At 31.7% G+C, this 17325-nt stretch overlaps 1 protein-coding gene across 2 annotated transcripts; it reads right to left on the bottom strand.

Annotated features, from left to right (window-relative positions):
- Window positions 1-2403: 2403 nt before the first annotated feature.
- LOC145280212 (uncharacterized) lies at window positions 2404-16152 on the bottom strand. 2 transcript variants are annotated; one of them, XM_080131987.1, is made up of 6 exons: window positions 15889-16152; window positions 7586-7641; window positions 3675-3816; window positions 3425-3586; window positions 2962-3081; window positions 2404-2869 (listed from the first exon to the last, which is right to left on the bottom strand). In XM_080131987.1, the coding sequence occupies exons 1-6, from the start codon at window positions 15992-15994 to the stop codon at window positions 2829-2831; spliced, it is 627 nt and encodes a 208-aa protein (XP_079988113.1). In that variant the 5' UTR covers window positions 15995-16152; the 3' UTR covers window positions 2404-2828. The 2 variants fall into 2 exon arrangements, with proteins under 2 accessions (XP_079988113.1, XP_079988114.1); XM_080131988.1 differs by having other exon boundaries at window positions 2962-3078; window positions 15889-16100.
- Between the last annotated feature and the right edge of the window lie 1173 nt (window positions 16153-17325).

Below are 17325 nucleotides of genomic sequence, written 5' to 3'. Positions count from 1 at the left end.
TCATTTAAATTTATTTTCTTCTAGATAGCGTTGTTTTGATTTCATCGGTGACGCTCGGCCTAATCCAGCTGTTAACGTCATGCTCCCGAAAAAGCCGGGCAAACAGTTATGTCTGGTTCAAAAACAGCCTTTGCTTTCCAGACAAAGTCTTCTAATTACCTTGTAGGCTATTTGATTAAATTTGTATTAAAGAACAAGTGAAACAGAATGAAAGGGAGAGAATTGAGGGGGATTTTATTGAAAGCAGTCGAGTGGAGTACATTGTTATTACGTGCATGTTTGGGGGGGGGGGGCAAAAAAAAGTGAATTTATTGAAATTCTGGAAAAATGGATTACAATAGAAAAATGTGAGCATGAAAAGTAATATGGTTAAGCTTAAACATGAAAAAGTAAAGGACTAGTTGTTAAAACTGGAAAAGAGGACAAATTCTAGTAAAAAAAAATATATATATAAATTTATAACTTAAAATATTGCAGCATCAAAAGTTTTTTTAAAATTCTGTTTATAACAATCAATTCTTGCAATATTTCAAGTTATAAATTTATATTTTTTTTTTACTAGAATATCTTATCCTTTTTTTTTTTTCCATGTTTAAGCTTAACCATATGACTTTTCATGCTTGCATTTTTCTATTGTAATTTAACTCAATCCTCATTACCTTAGGGCCTCAATCTGTTACATAAATACAGTTTAGACAGGTTAGGGTTAAATTTCAAGGAGAGCAAATTAGAAAATTTGGGTCAATATATTTTGCCCTGCAATGTTCTCATGCCTTGAAATGTACGAACATTTTTAATGGATTATTTGGAAACATGAAAGCACTGGATATTGAATACGAATTATTAATGATCAAACTTAAATGTGAATTACACATTAAATAGTTGATTGTAACCATGTTCATCTTCTGCCAATTATTTTAACCCATGTGTTCTAACATGCAAATATCCTTGCAGAATTTTTGGATCACTCAGAACTAAACAGCTAAAATACCAACTTGTGTCTAGTATTATCTGCAATCACATTTTCAAAACATTTGTTATACTCATATCATACCAAGATTGCAAATAAGTTTTAAACACTCAAGATCAAAGATATCAAATTATGTCAAGTTATGTCAAGTTTTTTTTGTTTTTTTTCTAACGAGGTTTGCTCTTGCAAGTATTATCAAAGTTGACATTCTTTAAGAATCACTGGGTTACATTATCTCGTGCCCGCTTTATCTCGTGCCCGCTTTATCTCGTGCCCGCTTTATCTCGTGCCCGCTTTATCTCGTGCCCGCTTTATCTCGTGCCCGCTTTATCTCGTGCCCGCTTTATCTCGTGCCCGCTTTATCTCGTTATTTTAGTTAGTTTGGAAAACAGCTGCATCATCTCCAAGCAACATTAGGATAGTATTTAAATAAACCTAAAAATAGTATTTAAATAAACCTAAAAATAGTATTTAAATAAACCTAAAAATAGTATTTAAATAAACCTAAAAATAGTATTTAAATAAACCTAAAAATAGTATTTAAATAAACCTAAAAATTTTAACAAATTGAAGATTTAGTGTCAATCTGTCCTATCCAGAAAGATAGGACTAGTTAAAATATTTTTATTAGGACAAGATATTTATCTGAATAAGATAATTATCCAATTAGTCACTATAGCTGCTGTAAAAAAGGTCAATTAGCAAAAATGTATAGAATCACTTAAAATCCATGGATGCAATACTGTTAATCTTTTGTAAAGCTGAAATTTTGTTTCAGCAAAAACAATTCTCCATTCTTGGGAAAAAATAATTTCGTAACAATACTTAAAATGATTATCAAATTTATACTCAAACTTTTAAATTTCATCAGTTATATACTTTCAATATAATTGAAATACACCAGGTGAAACAGTAATATGCTCAGATTTGCATTTAAAATATAATTTACGGTTTCTTTTTAGATGGATTTAAAAAAATTTGCAACTTATTTGATTATTTTAAATATACAGAGTACAATTACAAAAAGGTTTTTTTAAATACATTTGTCATAAGTTGATTTACTCGCTTAATATAGTAATTTTTATGGCTTGATTTGGAGAAGTTTAGGATTGCATTCTGAATAGGACATAATTTCTGTTTAACATTTAATCCCTCACATTTCAGAGAGACAAGAATCTAGTCTGCAGGAGATTCAATAGACCATAAATTCAAATAAGTTTATAAAAATGGTAAGATACCACTTCAGATTAGTGGTAAACAAATTTATTTTCAGTCTTGAGAATTAGTAATAAAATAAAGGAACTGGTGTTAAAGAAAAAAGTTTTTTCATAAAGCTGAAATTTAAATAAAGCAAACTGGAAAATGTCATCCCTTTAAAGTTGTAAATCTTTGAAAAAATGAACTCAATAAAAAAAAATAAATAAAAAACAATGTGTTTTTCCAACAGCAAATTTATTATAAATCTGTATTTAGATATTGAATGCTGGCAGATATGTGTCAACTGCACGCCTGCCAGAAATGTTCCAAGATGATGTTGCTAACTTCATAAATATTGCATCAACATACCTCAAATACATCTTTCATATCAAGGAACTGCAGGAATTTGTAAATACTTGTTAGAAATACTGCACATTACTAATGAACTTAAAGCAGAAAAATGATGAAAAGTTATTTGGATGGGAGGGAAGGGGGTATGGAAAACGGTGTTTTTTGCCTGAAATTTTAAATGATGATTTGTGAGGAGTGCAGTGTTAAGTGTCTTCAAAAATGACAAATTTGTCAGTTGAAATTTGTTTTCAAGAGTTCCAAGTTGTTCAGCAAGTTTCTCTTTCCCCAAGTCATCCATTTAGCTGTAGCACTAATAGCCGTCATTACCCCACCGAGAACCACCTCTGGGATCTGAAATTAAAAATTAGTTTTAATTAAAACTATGTAAAATTAAAATTTTATAATCATAAGAGTTGAAAAATCAAAACAGAAACTTTACTTACTGTCATAATTTCTGCCACCACCACTGTAGGAATCTCCATTGTTACATTCTCTGGCAAAATGACCATTCTGTCCACATTTGTAGCAGCCACCACCTCCTCCACCGCCGCCGCCACCACCTCCTATAAAAGCAAAACCAAGAATCGGTAAAAATGAAAACGTTTGCGGATCACATTCTAATCACCTATAATTACGCAGTTTAGATACCCCACCCCCACAAATCCCATATTTTTTGCGAAGCTGATACGGTAATATTGTGAACATTACAAAAGAGATGACACTACTTATATGTATGGTCACATAATTATACAATCAAGATGCACATTCAATATAGAAATTTTCATTCTAATCACTTGAAATCTTACTCAACTAAATTTCAGAGAAATAGTTTTCTTTAGAAAAGATAAAATTAAAAATATTTTTTTTTTAAATATAAGTGTAGAAATTATAATTGATAGAACTTACCAAAACTGCGGCCACGGCTCATTCCACCTCCTCCGCTGCCTCCTCCTCCTGAGGAAGAACAGTCTCTGGCAAAGTGTCCAACATCACCACATCGGAAGCAGGCATTGTTGTTGCCACCGCCGCCGCCACCACCACCAAATCGGCCTCCACCTCCACCACCACCTGCAAGAACGAAGAATAAAGTTTATAAATATTCAAGAATTACCAAAATAAAATATGATTTCAATATTTGAAGCAGCCAAAATCTTACCATTCATCATTCCACCATTATAGCCATCTTGAAATGATCCATCAAGAACCTGTTCAATCATAATCCTGGCTGCATCTTGATTCTCTGGGATTCCCATAATCTCAACTCTTCGGTCACCATTTTCAGAATCACTGTTGTGAATCTAAGTAAAGAAAGGAGAATAATGTGGTATTCATGGATATAACTTCAGAAATATTTTATATCTACTTGACAAGTCAAAACGAGGAATCACCCCACCCCCAGTCTTCATGATAAAATGTTTAGTCTAATTCAACTTAATGTATAAAAACTGCTCAACACAATGTTTAAAAATAAAGGAAAACAAGTTAGTGTTCGTTTGATCATGAAACCAAGTGGAAATATTACGAGCATTGTCAGTTTTTCACCAATCCAATCATTAATACAGCCTACAGATTTTCATTCATTTCACATATCTGTACAGTTTTAAAGCATTATTCAGAATACGATTCATTACTAGCGTTGGTAGACAAAAAAAAAAAAAAAAAAATCATATTCTTCTCATAAAGCTTTTATTTGGATTCAGGTTGTGCAAGCAAAATTTCACGTTCCCATAATAAAAAAGTGCAGCTCTAAAAAAAAAAAAAATAAAAATAGATGAATCCGTACAACTTCCACGTTCAATATGAAACTAAAGCAATTAACTGATGGAAGAGGGTGAAAATCTAAAAACTGCACAAATATTCCAGCAAAACTCATGTCGAACTTTTCCACATTAACAATTTAGGCGAAACAATGTATCAACTTAATTATGAACCATGCTTTCAGTTATGACAGTTGAAACAAACTTTAGTGAGCAAATTCAAAGTATCATTCAATACCGAAACTTAAGGGTAGCTTATTGATTACAATCGAAAACTTAGAAAGAAAAAGAAAAAAGGGTTTTTCTTGAATACCATTGTGATCCATTAGGTGAACCGCCATATACCAAACCTTCAATTGTCATACTTCTTATATGATGCCAGTTTTATCAAAATGTCATGATTTGGGAGAAATCAGACATAACAGGTCAGCATATTCTTTGCCACATATTTCAGGTTTCAATCGGACTTCTTCAGTGATGAATTTGACCCCTTTAACCTCGTTATGGTTTTATATCACCGCACAAATATCTTGCTCAAAATGAATGTCACACCTTTAGATCACGTTATTGCCTTCATATTCAAATTGTCATCTTCCAATTACAAAAGATCAAAAGGATTCATTTATCAAAGAAACTTTATAAGTCCTCTAGCCTTACGACTTGATCATTTTAAATCAGTTTTGTAGGAACATAACAAAAACTTGAATTAAATTTTTTTTTTTTTAAATTTCCTTTTAATTGCAATGTTTCTTTGATTTCATATTCAAATGTTGAAGTTGTTCAAAGCGTCGAAATATGCGTTTTGTTAAAACCAATATAGATTTGAAAAAGTAGGCATGATCAGGTTTGAGACCCAATCAAGTTTTGTGACTTTTCATTGTGCGGCAAGCAACTATCAATTGAAATGTGGTTAAAGCAGCTGCAAAGCGACATCAATCTACTTCCAATCTACTTTATCGAACCGTTAGTAACCGTTTTGCTCATGTCAATCCATTTGCCTGTGGTACAAAAGAATAACATTAAAATCAGTGTCAATCAATGGCTCACGTTGAAAAGCATCCAAAACTGTTCACAAGTACAAAATTACAACTATTACACAATACTAATTCACCAAATTCTGCTGTATAAAACCGTTTCAATATCTGCAGAATTCAGTTAAGCATTTTCAGGGACATGCTAAGAAAAGCCTTAGAGAAGATCACTCCAAGTTCACATCAGCTGATTCTGTTCTAATATGTGTTTTATACTCAGAAATGCCAAAGTCAGATGCTAAAAGACAATATTCAATAGCTCTGCCAACTCTTAAAAAAAAATAAAATAAAAAATAAAAATAAATCAATAGTAAAATAATTTTAACCATAAAAATTATTTCTAAAAACAGCAGGACCCATACGTTATTTAATGGATTTGAGTAGGAACTGCTGCATTTAAAGTCTTGTTTTAACTTAAATCTTACGTTTCATATCAATAGAATGCAAGCTGATGTATCGCAGTTTACTTTGTGTACAATGACATGAAACTAAAGTCATTGTGTAATGCCCACGAGTTGAATCTTAATCCGAAAGAACCATAAGTAGCTGCAAACGTTATGTCAATCAATGCATAAAGACAGAATACACGTAACATCTTTTCTACCAGATCTCCAAACAATTCACTATCAACATCACTGTAGCTGTGTAGCAGCTACTTTAAAAAAAGGGGGGGGGGGCTCAGAGACAAGACAGTTTTGTTATTCAACATCTATTGTACAACATGGCTTAGGCATAAAGTTCATTCAACATCCTGATGTGTTCAAGTCTTACTATTCAGGTTGCACTTTATTCATTGCCATCAAATACTCTGCCACCCAAGCAGTCTCTTCTTAAAGTCATATTCCAGTGGATAGCTTAAAAACTCGATTCTTGTCGTTAACAGTTTTCCCCACTGAACATGTCAAAACTTTGGATTTCAAATTACTATTAACCAACAAAACCGGTAAAGAAAATACAGCCAACAGCAGTTAACATACGATTTAGTGGAATAAAACAGTGTTGCACAAGAACATTGCCAAACCATTCCGGGTGTCCAGATTGTTGGAAAAATGCAAATTAATCTTTTTAGCACATGTTACATTCGACAACACAACCACAAGTATTATTTTCCAAGTACAATATCTCACGCGTCCTTTTCCAAATAACCAGCAAATTCACAACATTATTCGACAAATTTCTAATTTTTCAGGTAAAACGGACATTATCCATACCATTTAAATGTCTTTTCACCAAAACAAATGAAAAACTACCAGTCGGCCAGTTACTTCAAACCAAAACAATTTCAAACCCATCAGAAAATAACTAATATAAATGTTCGACGTTTAATTTCTTGCAACTTTCCATTTTAAATGAGATCCATTTTAATTAAGTTAATCGAAAAAGCACCAAATCATTTTCTTTCAACATTGTGTATATATATATATATATATATATATATATATATCAAAACATTATGTGCACTCTTGACAACTCCACATGCAATTCATGAAAATTGAAAAATTCAAATGAGATTTAAGCTTCAGCAATATCAGCACAAAAAATAACGATTCAAAAGTTTAAATTTCCAGGTGTGTTTTCAGATAAAAATGATTTGCAAATGCATTCAAAACTTCACACTATTTCCAACATTTTGATAACTTAGTGGATTTTAACTTGCATTATCCGTGTTTAAAGAATTCAAATCCAAATTATTTAGCAATTAAAACAAAACATACAAATCCAGTACTAGTTTCATTGATCTGTTAAAAATACTGGGATAATTTCATAACAATTTTCCGCTAAAAAGAAAATGATACAATCAAAAAATATCCAACTTAAACATTTAAAATAACTAAAGTCACAATTTTAAGACCTTCACATTTATAAAATGTGAAAAAACATTTAAAATCAACAAAATGCCAACAGCAAAACATCAAAAATTTTAAACATTTTTATTTATCCCAGTAACATGTTTAGGTTAATATTGCTAAATCAAATTTGTGGCAATAAAGAAAAAAATCTAAGCCCTAGAAATGAAGACATTTTAAAAATATTAAAAAAAGCCTATTAAAGTTAAATGCAAATTAATGCAGCATAAAATGGGCAATGGTAATAAAAACATTTTTCATATAAACTACAAGAAAACAAACTATTGAAAAATGGTTGGCATTTCTGAATAATAATAAGACTTAAAAGAACCGTTACCTGTCCTGTTGGACAAGCGCTGAGTGACAATCCACTTCCGGAGGAGTTACCTGTCCCAGACAAACCATGGCTCGGCAGCCAACCTGACTTTATACCTTGATACGGGCTCCAGAATTCTGCTCCATCTCACGGATCCTTGAACCTTTCCTGCCTGCGAAATAAAAAAATGTTTTAGATAAGAAATTTTTTTACTAAGTTTCATGTTAAACATTTAAAATAGTTTTGTAACAAAATGTGCAGAATTTGATTAAGAAAAAAAACTTGATTACAAATTGAATAGCTATTTAGAACAAAATGTGATGCGTTAACAATCCAATTACTCATTGTTAATTATTCGTTTTTATGAAAAAGTGGGCAGGTACTAATTTGGGACGAACACAGCAATTGATAAAAAAATCAATTAACCAATTAAAATTTTTTTAAAGTTGTTAATGAGTGGCAGGAAGAAAACTTGCAAGAGAGTAAAAGCTCTTCCTCCCTCTAAATGCGACTAATCAAAAATAATCTGAATTATGTATTTGATGTAAATTGCAAAATACTAAGAATATATGCCATGTTTGCTATAAATTGGTAGAAGCGAATATTTTGTACAAGTTATTGCACTGTAGCAGAATTTGTTTTCTTTTGTCACCAAAATGAGCATTTTCATAAGTTTTTCATGTGTAAAAATACATTTACTCTTTTTGAAAAAATAAATTTACTTTTTAGGGATTATCTTTAAGAAAAAGAAAAAAGAAAATTAATCAAAAAATAAAATCATTTTGCCCGTACCTGGTAGTAAGCTTTACAAAGAAAAAGAAAATATTTTTCTTGTGGAAAGGAAAATTATAGACTATCAAACACGTCACTATTTTGAAGAATTTTATATATTCCCTAGGTTATATGTACAATTTGCGAACGCACGTCGTCTACATTTATTTTGATCGACTTTTATAAAATTGCCTCTATTCTGTCCTTTGTGTATTAGTTCGGCTTTCATATAAATGATGCGAAACTCCTCAAAGCAAGTCGTCAGCAGGCTTTCGTGCCAGGACATCTTCAAAGCAATAAGCTTTGATCAATGTTGGAAAACCCTTCATAGCAAACAATTGCTATTCATTTGGAGAGTTCCTGCTTTTTGGGGAGAGCTGGTTTTCCCCAACATCGTGGGGAAACAAATAAAACGGCATAAAAGCGTAAAGCTTAACTTATTTGTACAAGTCAACTGACATCGCTTAATTTGAATACTTTTCACTTCCTGTCTGTCTTCGCGTCATGGGTTCGCGCTTTCCCGCCAACACATTTTTTTGTGCTCAACACGCCTTTAAACAACTGGGCAACACCAGATATGCCCGCTAGTTTTAAAAGCTTCAAATTAGTAATATTAAAATTTTTTTTTTACAGTGTATGAAAATTCCAGACTAAAATTGTACTTATCTACGCTTTGAAACAGTGATCGTTTTTAAACCATAAACAACCCTGTTTAAAAAAAAAAAAATCTAGCAAAAGTTAACTAAAATTAAATTTCATGAAATTTCGATACGTATACAATTTTAAGTTAACTTATATTTTAAAAGCAGTTTTTATTAAATACTAGCCTGGGTGCACAGTATTGCCTGAGTGTCTGGAGATCTTTGGCGCAAAACAAAAAAGTGGTAATAGGCAGGCAGGCTCGAACCTGTACCGCAAAGGAAAACAAAAGTGGCAAAGGTTTTTAAGGCTACTCAATCAAAAAGAGGGGATGACTTGAGAATATCGGCGAAAAAAGCGACCCCCCCCCCCTCGTTGCAGAAAAGTGGCCAGTTGAGGAACTTGGGTTTTTGGTCAATTTTTTTTATATTTGTCGTCTGAAGAGTCGAGCTTCAAAATGATACCGATCTTGTGAAAATCCGTCGCCTCTGTCAAAGTTTTTGTGAAACAGATACATACATTTAAACAGACAGGTGAGATTTGTATTATAGATGTCAGGGGAAATATGTATTTTGTTTTTAGGTGTTTTCTAACTACCCCATATTTCAGGTTACAAAAAGTATAATTTTAGGCCCATAAAAATTGTAATTTTATAAAGCTAAAGAGTTTAAATAATAAAAAGTGGTTAATTTTATATATATATATATATATACTAGCATGGGTACCTGGCATTGCTCAGGTGGGGAGAGAGAGAGGTGATATACTAGGATCATTGAGCAACCAGCCCCCCCCCCCATTAAAAAAAAAATTAGCCGCAGTAGCCAGGCCTGAACTTGTAACACCAAAGAGGAAAAGGAGGTGAAAAAAAAAAAGCAAACACGCTTATGACGTCAAAGACCTTCAAAACAAGGTTTTATAAACGTACATTGAGATTGATAGGTATATGACTTGCAAAAATCGTAAACGCAAAGACTGACCCCCTCCTTGCAATAAAACAACCCACTTGATCAGGAGAGAATCTTTTTGACCAATTTTTAGATATTTTTCATCCAAGAGATTGATCTTTCTAATGATACCGATTTTGTCATGGTCCGATGCGTTTGCCAAAAGTTTTTAGCAGACATACAAAACAGACACATTTTCGCTTTTATATATTCAACTAGCGGGGGGTAAAACAAAGAATAAGCTAAGTAAAAAAAAAAAAAAAAAAAAAAAAAAAAAAACGAACGTTAAAAAATCTGAAAAACATGAAAAATGGCTTCAATATTAAAATTAAAAAAAAAAAAAAAAAAAAAAAGAAAGACATCTCACACCACGATTCGAACCCAAAACCTTTAGGTAATGAGGCTGCGCGCTAACCAACTGAGCTAAGACAACGTCCACGAAATTAGGTTGCTTTTTCAAAGGTGTGTGGTGTTAAATAAAAATTTAAAAAAAAAAAAAAAAAAAAACGGGGGGGATCGCACCCTGAGGCGAAGTTTGAAAATAAAATCGGCCAACCAGAATAAGTTACTGAAAGATGTTTGAATTTATTTAAGAACCAAATTGACAGGTGCGTGCACGGAAGTCGTCGAGCGTTACGACGTCAATGACCAGGTTTGTTTGTTTGTTATAAGCGAAGTAAACAAGAAAACGTTAAAACTTAAGGGGGGGGGAGACTAACATACGGCAAACGAACGATGAAAACAAAAACGAACACGTGAAAAATGACTTAAATAAGCCTGTTTCTATATTAAAATTTAAAAAATCGGTGGGTACCCGGGTGTTTTGGGGTGTGTTTAGTCAAGGGTGGATTAGCGAAGTATCAAAAAAAAAAAAAAAACACGAACATTATGTGTCAATATTTAAATCTTAATCGGAAAAAAGAAAAAAAAACAAAACCTCACACCACAATTCGAACCCAAGCGCTAATCGACTGACCTAACGCGATGTACATGAAATTTGTTCAGTTTTTCAACTATTTAAAGTAAATCAGGTCATGACGTCATCTGGCGCATGCATAGAACCGCTAGTCTAGCAGTGTCAGAAATTTCGTGAAAATAGCGAATAATTCCACCCCATCTTTCCAAGCTTATAACTCCTCGAAAAATGCAATTCAAGCCCTAATATTTTTTTTCAATTAAAGGAGCAAGGAGCAAGATTTCATTAAAAAAAAAAAAAGTGTTTTTTCAAAAAGGTTTTAAACTTCGGACTTTACAGGTAAAATTCTACAAGAACACTGTCTTTTTTTTTTTAAATTTGAATATATTATGTATTGACCTTTTCTCTTCAATTTGTGAGTAAATAATTATGTACTTATCCGGGTCTAAATTAATTATTAGACATTTACAAAATGGGAGGCGTGAATTATTCGACCCCCTGTCTTTCCAAGCTTATAACTCCTCGAAAAATGTAATTCAAGCCCTAATTTTTTTTTTTTTCAATTAAAGGAGCAAGGACCAAGGTTCCATTAAAAAAAAAAAAAAAAAAAAAAGAAAAAACAAATAACGTGGTTTAAAAGAAAGGTTTTAAACTTCAAACTTTACAGGTAAAATTCTAAATGAACACTGTCTTTTTTTTTTAAATTTGAATATATTATGTATTGACCTTTTCTCTTCAATTTGTGAGTAAATTAATAATTTACTTTCGGGTTACTAAATTAAGTATTTACTTTTTAATAGACACTTAAAAATTGGGATTGGGGGGGGGGTCGTGAATTTAAAAAAAAAAAAACGTTTGTCTAAAATATTATATTCGATTTATTGGAAAGAACATAAAATTTCACATTGACCCTGAAAATATCGTAAAAATAGAATCAATAGAAAAATTTTGATAGATTTTTAATTGAAAAATATTGAGTTCGGAAAATTCATTACTGTTTAAAAAAAAAAAAAAAAAAATTTCTATTACTTTTAAAACAACTGTAATAGTTTATTTTGGAAGTATAATCCATAAAGAAAATAAATAACCCACTTTTAACAAATTCCGAGATTTTTATATTGTATTCGCAGTTTCGTGTTAGGGGTGTCAAAAATTCAGATACACCTACCGCTAGTCGTCACGAGAAGACCGTTTTTGTTGACCCCCCCCCCCCCGTTGACTTGTGAAGTGTTAATCAGTAGGTGTATCAATTGGGGGGGGGGGAGGTTGACATCCCTAACACAAAACTTCGAATAAAATATAAACTCGTAATTTCTCTTGAAGTTTGGTTTTGGGTTGTTTATTTTCTTTATGGAATATACTTCCAAAATAAACTATTAAAGTTGTTTAAAAAATAGAAAAAAAAAAAGTTTACAAAGTGTCTTTTTTACGTAATGAAATCAATTGAATTTTATGAGTTAAATATTTTTAAATTTTTAAACCTTAAAAATCTATCCATTTTTCTATTGGTTCAATTTTTACGATATTTTCAGGGTTAATGTGAAATTTTATGCTCTTTCCAATAAACGAAATATTTTAGACAAACGTTTTAGTTTTTTTTTAAATACACCCCCTTCATTTTGAAACGTCTATTCAAATTTAAATAATTTACGCATTAAAGTTTTATATCACAAATTGAAGACCTGTAAAGTGTAAAACTTTTTTTTAAACCATATTGATTTTTTTTTTTTAAGTGGAAGCTTATGTTATGCTTGGATTGTCAAATATTGGACGCTGACGACAATTTTTTTTATTTTATTTCATTCAATGTTTTCTTTTAGATATTAAAAAAAAAAATTCACTCAATAAAGAATTAAAATATATTAAATCAAAAATTTATGTATTTCTTTAAGAGTATAAAAAAAAATTTAAAAATGGAAATTTGGTAAAGCGAATTTTTAGTAATCGGCTAAAATCCATGAATGAAATATTTTGCAAATATGGTAGCACATACTGACTACTTTGTAGTTGAAATGAAATGTCAAAAATACAAAATTCTTTGTTTACATTGGCGGGGCGGGGCGGAGTGGGGCGCAACAACACCGCCGCCACACCAATGTAAACAGAATTTTTGTGAAGTGTTAATCATGACTCTGCTCGATAAATTTCAGCACGTTACTTACGGAAAAATGGTTATGTTTGTAAACTGCTCATGAAAACTGAATTTTTTAGATCAATTAAAAAGCATTAAAAACTACGAAACATGAACCACATTTGTTTTGAAAATGCCCGCTAAAAATTCCTCTGCATGTGAACGCAAGAACCGAAATTACGTGAACAAATACAGCGATCCGATGCGATACTTACTTTTTACTTAAGGAAACTAATAAAATGCTGATTTTTTTAAATAAATGATTTCTCTTCAGTCTGTGCGCGTGCGTAATCAGCCATTATAGCCGATTTTATAAAGAAAATAATCCATTGGAAAAATATTAATGGTATTTTTTTTAGATTAGGTCCACCTTTTGGCGGCCATCTTGGGGGGGGGAGATTTCACTTTATTTAAAATAAAAACGAGAAAATTAAACAAGATTTAGTTTTTCCTTCAATGTTTCTAGAAACTTATTTTACCGAATCTGTACAAATGTAAAATAAATGTTTAATGTTTGTTTTATTTTATTCAAATCTTGTTTAATGTTTTCGTTTGTTTTATTTTATTTTACATAAAAGGAAAATTCCACAAGCACCCCCACCCCCAATTGGAGGGAAAAGAAACAAATTTTTAATAATTTTTTCGTTTAAGTGAAAATCCGTCTCCCCCCCCCCCCCCAAAAAAAAGGGCAGGTCAGGTCACTCGAAGAAAACATTGACTAATCAGATTAAAAAATGATTTTATGAAGACAAGGAAGGACATTTTTATTTTCAATTTCGATGATGGCGATAAAGTAAACAAAATAACCGGCTTCGATATTTTGTTCTATGCTTACAATGGTTATTTTTTTAAACAAAAAATACTATTTAGCGCAAAATAATTCGTTCAGCAATAGTGCCGATCCTCAAAAAAATTCTCTGGAATTTGTAACGCTAAAATTGGATTCAACCAATATATTTTTATCTACTAGTTCGAGTTCACGCTTTTTCTAAAATACAAAAATAAAATTACGTAACATAAGTGCATAAGCACTAACTGGTGGGGGTTGTTAAATCCTGCAAAATAAATAAAATACCGCAGGTATCGTAAAACTTTAAACTTAATATTCAATTTTCCTGTTAATAATTACATAAACTCCGAAAAAAAAAAAAAAAAAAAAAAAAAAAAATTCTTTCCTTGTAAAAATGATGTCTCCCTCAATCGAACAACGTTCAACATCACAGCCGATGCGTATTTCACTTGTACGTCGGCCATTTTTCCTTTTCGACGTGAAAGGGTTAGAGGCTATTTTGTAACCTAAAAATGGGTCTGCCCAATTTTCTTTTTCAATGTAAAGAACAGCTTCCGAAATAAACACGTCAACCGCTCTATGTTAAAAATTGTGGAGGTGGACCTAATGTAAAAATTTACCGTCATCCGTGAAGAACAAACTACACAGGTGTCTTTGTTCTTGAAAATTATAATATATTTGTATAAATTATACAAATACCGTGACAGCGAATTAGTAGAAAAAAATGTACCCTAACCCAGTTTTCAGATTCGTGTTCAGCACACCGAAACGTAACAGAATACTACGTAAAAGATTTTACTAATTCGCTGTCACGGTGTTTGTATAATAATACCAAAAAAAAAAAGGTACTCACTCAATGCCTATATATATTAAAGGGAAAGATCAAAGGGAAGTAGAGTTATCATGGGAGTGGAGTCGCGGCCTCTTTTACCACTTAGTGTGGCAGACAACGAAAAAGGAGCTTTCGAATCGCCCTCGACTATAGATGTTTAAGCTTTTAAGAGTACCAAGAAATTCAGTTACCAATCACATCGAACTTGTACACCAAGCTATTCGTCCCCTCAGGAGAGCAAAGACAAGTTTTTTTTTTTGTTTTGTTTTTATGGGAAATGGGATAATTTTCAAGAACAAAGACACCTGTGTAGTTTGTTCTTCACGGATGACGGATCATCGGAGGGGAGACGAAAGGGCGGGGCTAAACCTTTGCGGTGGTGATCGTTACAAAATATTTGCTTTTTTTTTTTTTTTTTTTTTTTTTTTAAATATATTCAGTATATGGGAGAACACGGTTTTCCACAAAATAAAATGCGATTTTCAATAAATTTTAAAGTGGAATTTTATACTTTACCAAATCATCTTATGTGGCAAATAAAAAGGGAAATGTGAAATGGGTCAAGATTGCCATAAAAAGATAACGATCCTATCAGCAAAAGCATTTACCTAAATAGTAAATAATGTGAAAAATTGAAATTAAATAGAGCTTTTAATTTTTCTTTTTTCTTTTTTTACAGCGAAAACAAAAAACTCGGACATTTTTACAGCCAACTACAAAATGGCGAGTTGAATACTAATCGCTGATTGGTTGAATCAATTGCAGCCAATGAAAATCGAGGAAGAACGCTGGCTGGGGGAGACGAGGCCATTTTTAGAAAAAAAAATAAATTATTGGACAGAGTTCATAATACATACATATAAACTGTTCATACATCATATATAAAGTTTTTTTTTTTTTTTTAAATAGCTTTAGAAAGCATTAAGGTATTTATGCAGATTACGGACCATGCTAAATTAAAATTCTTAACATGAAGAGAAGACACTTTGTAAATATTTCGTTACTTTCATCTAACAACTTAAAAGATATTAAACTAAAATTTAAAAAAAAAATTTAATTTGAACTGCGCGTAATTTATATTCCATATGGAATTATTTAGTATCAGAAGTGGAGTAGTTTTGATTTGCTAAAAATTGTACTGAAAATTTGAAGTCATTTAAAGGATAAATTAGGTCTTTCTCTTTGATAGAAATAGCTCTATCGCAACTTTTCTTTTTCCGCTGAATATGTAGTTGAATAAGATATTAAAAAAAAAAAAAAAAAAAAAAACATTGTTTAATTCTGATATAAAGTAAATTTTTTTTTTTTTTGGCAACACATGCAAATTTATGAACACGAGATAAAATAATTCGCATTCGATCATTATTAAAAAAAAAATAAAATAAAACACATTTACCAATAATAGCTCCTACACTTGATGAAGCAATTGTCATAAACATGGAATTGCCACCACCATCATCATAACTTCTAGATGAATTTTGTTGTCTTCTTTGGTTGTACATTTTGGTTATGTCAACGACTAATAAAATGCAGACTGCGTACGGTGAGGGCTTTCCTTAGAGTGAAAAGTCTTTCTTGTCGCTGAATGGTCGATATGGCTCACTCCACTTCTCGTTGTAATGAAAACAAAATCTCGTCATTGCGTGAATAAACGAATTATTAATTTAACTTACATTTTTTTTATTATATTTATTGAAATATCGATTAAAATATAAGAATAATTTTAAAAACTCTATCAAAATTAATTAATATGTGAAAAAAATACTGAAAAAAAAATTACCATTTGAAAGTTATGTTTACAATAGAAGAAATAGAAAAACATAGCTTCTATGGAAGCACATACGTGTTATGATAAAAGTGTTTCCTGTCTTTGCTTTGTTAATAAAACAATTTAATTTTCCTTTCATTTCATTGTTGAATAAAAAAAGATTTAGACGAAATAGTGGACATATTAGATCTAAAACATAGCATAATTCACTTGACTCGTCTGCATTCTCTACAGAGCTTCATCACGGCTTCAAACCGTTTTCTATTGTCCCTATCTTTAAAAACGCTGACGATCCGTCTGTTAAGTTTAGTCACTGAGAAGCTTGTTGATTTTCGGGAAAATTTAAGCCTATTTAGTGATGCTCAGAATGGCTTTCATGGTTTTCAACTGCTGATCTTTTAACTGTGGTAACTGAACGGATCTGTTGGTTTATGGATAATTCAAACGAGAATAGGACCATTGCACTCGACATTTCGAAGGTATTCGACAAAGTGTGGCATTCTGGCATTTTACATGAACTGCAAGGTTATTGTATTGGTCGTAAATTTTTGCCATTATTAGTTTTTCTTTCTTTCTGATCAAAGCTTGCGAGTAACTCTAAATGGGGTCTCTTCATTCGCTTGATGTAGAGGGTTGAGAGGCTTGAAGGTGTCAGGTGACCATACAACTAATAAAGTAGACACGAGGCAATGAAGTAATAGTAAAAGCAAGGAAGGATGACAAACACGGATGATCAGTTAAAGATGATGAGCATCGTGACTTTATTGTTTACCAAGAAAAAGGTAAAATGTACAGCAATGGATTTAGGATTAGCTGGAACAAGAATGGGCATTTTGCGAGATTAAGATTATTGGGTTCTCGTATAAATCATAATTTTACCAGCAATAAAATATATATATAAGATTATTGGGTTCTGGAGGTAGGAACTGGTAGCCGGACATTAGTGGACATTGGTATGGATAGCTAGACGTCAATGGGTGCTGGAACAGATAGCAGAACATCAGCCGGCACTGGAACAGATAACTGGACATCACTAAGCAATGGAATGGATAGCGAGACACCAAT

The sequence above is a fragment of the Euprymna scolopes genome, chromosome 7 (genome assembly GCF_053919585.1).
Source record: "Euprymna scolopes isolate OS-2025 chromosome 7, ASM5391958v1, whole genome shotgun sequence".
Classification (NCBI taxonomy): Eukaryota; Metazoa; Mollusca; class Cephalopoda; order Sepiida; family Sepiolidae; genus Euprymna; species Euprymna scolopes.
Note: the sequence above shows the minus strand (reverse complement) of the source record. Positions and strands in the feature narration are given on the sequence as shown.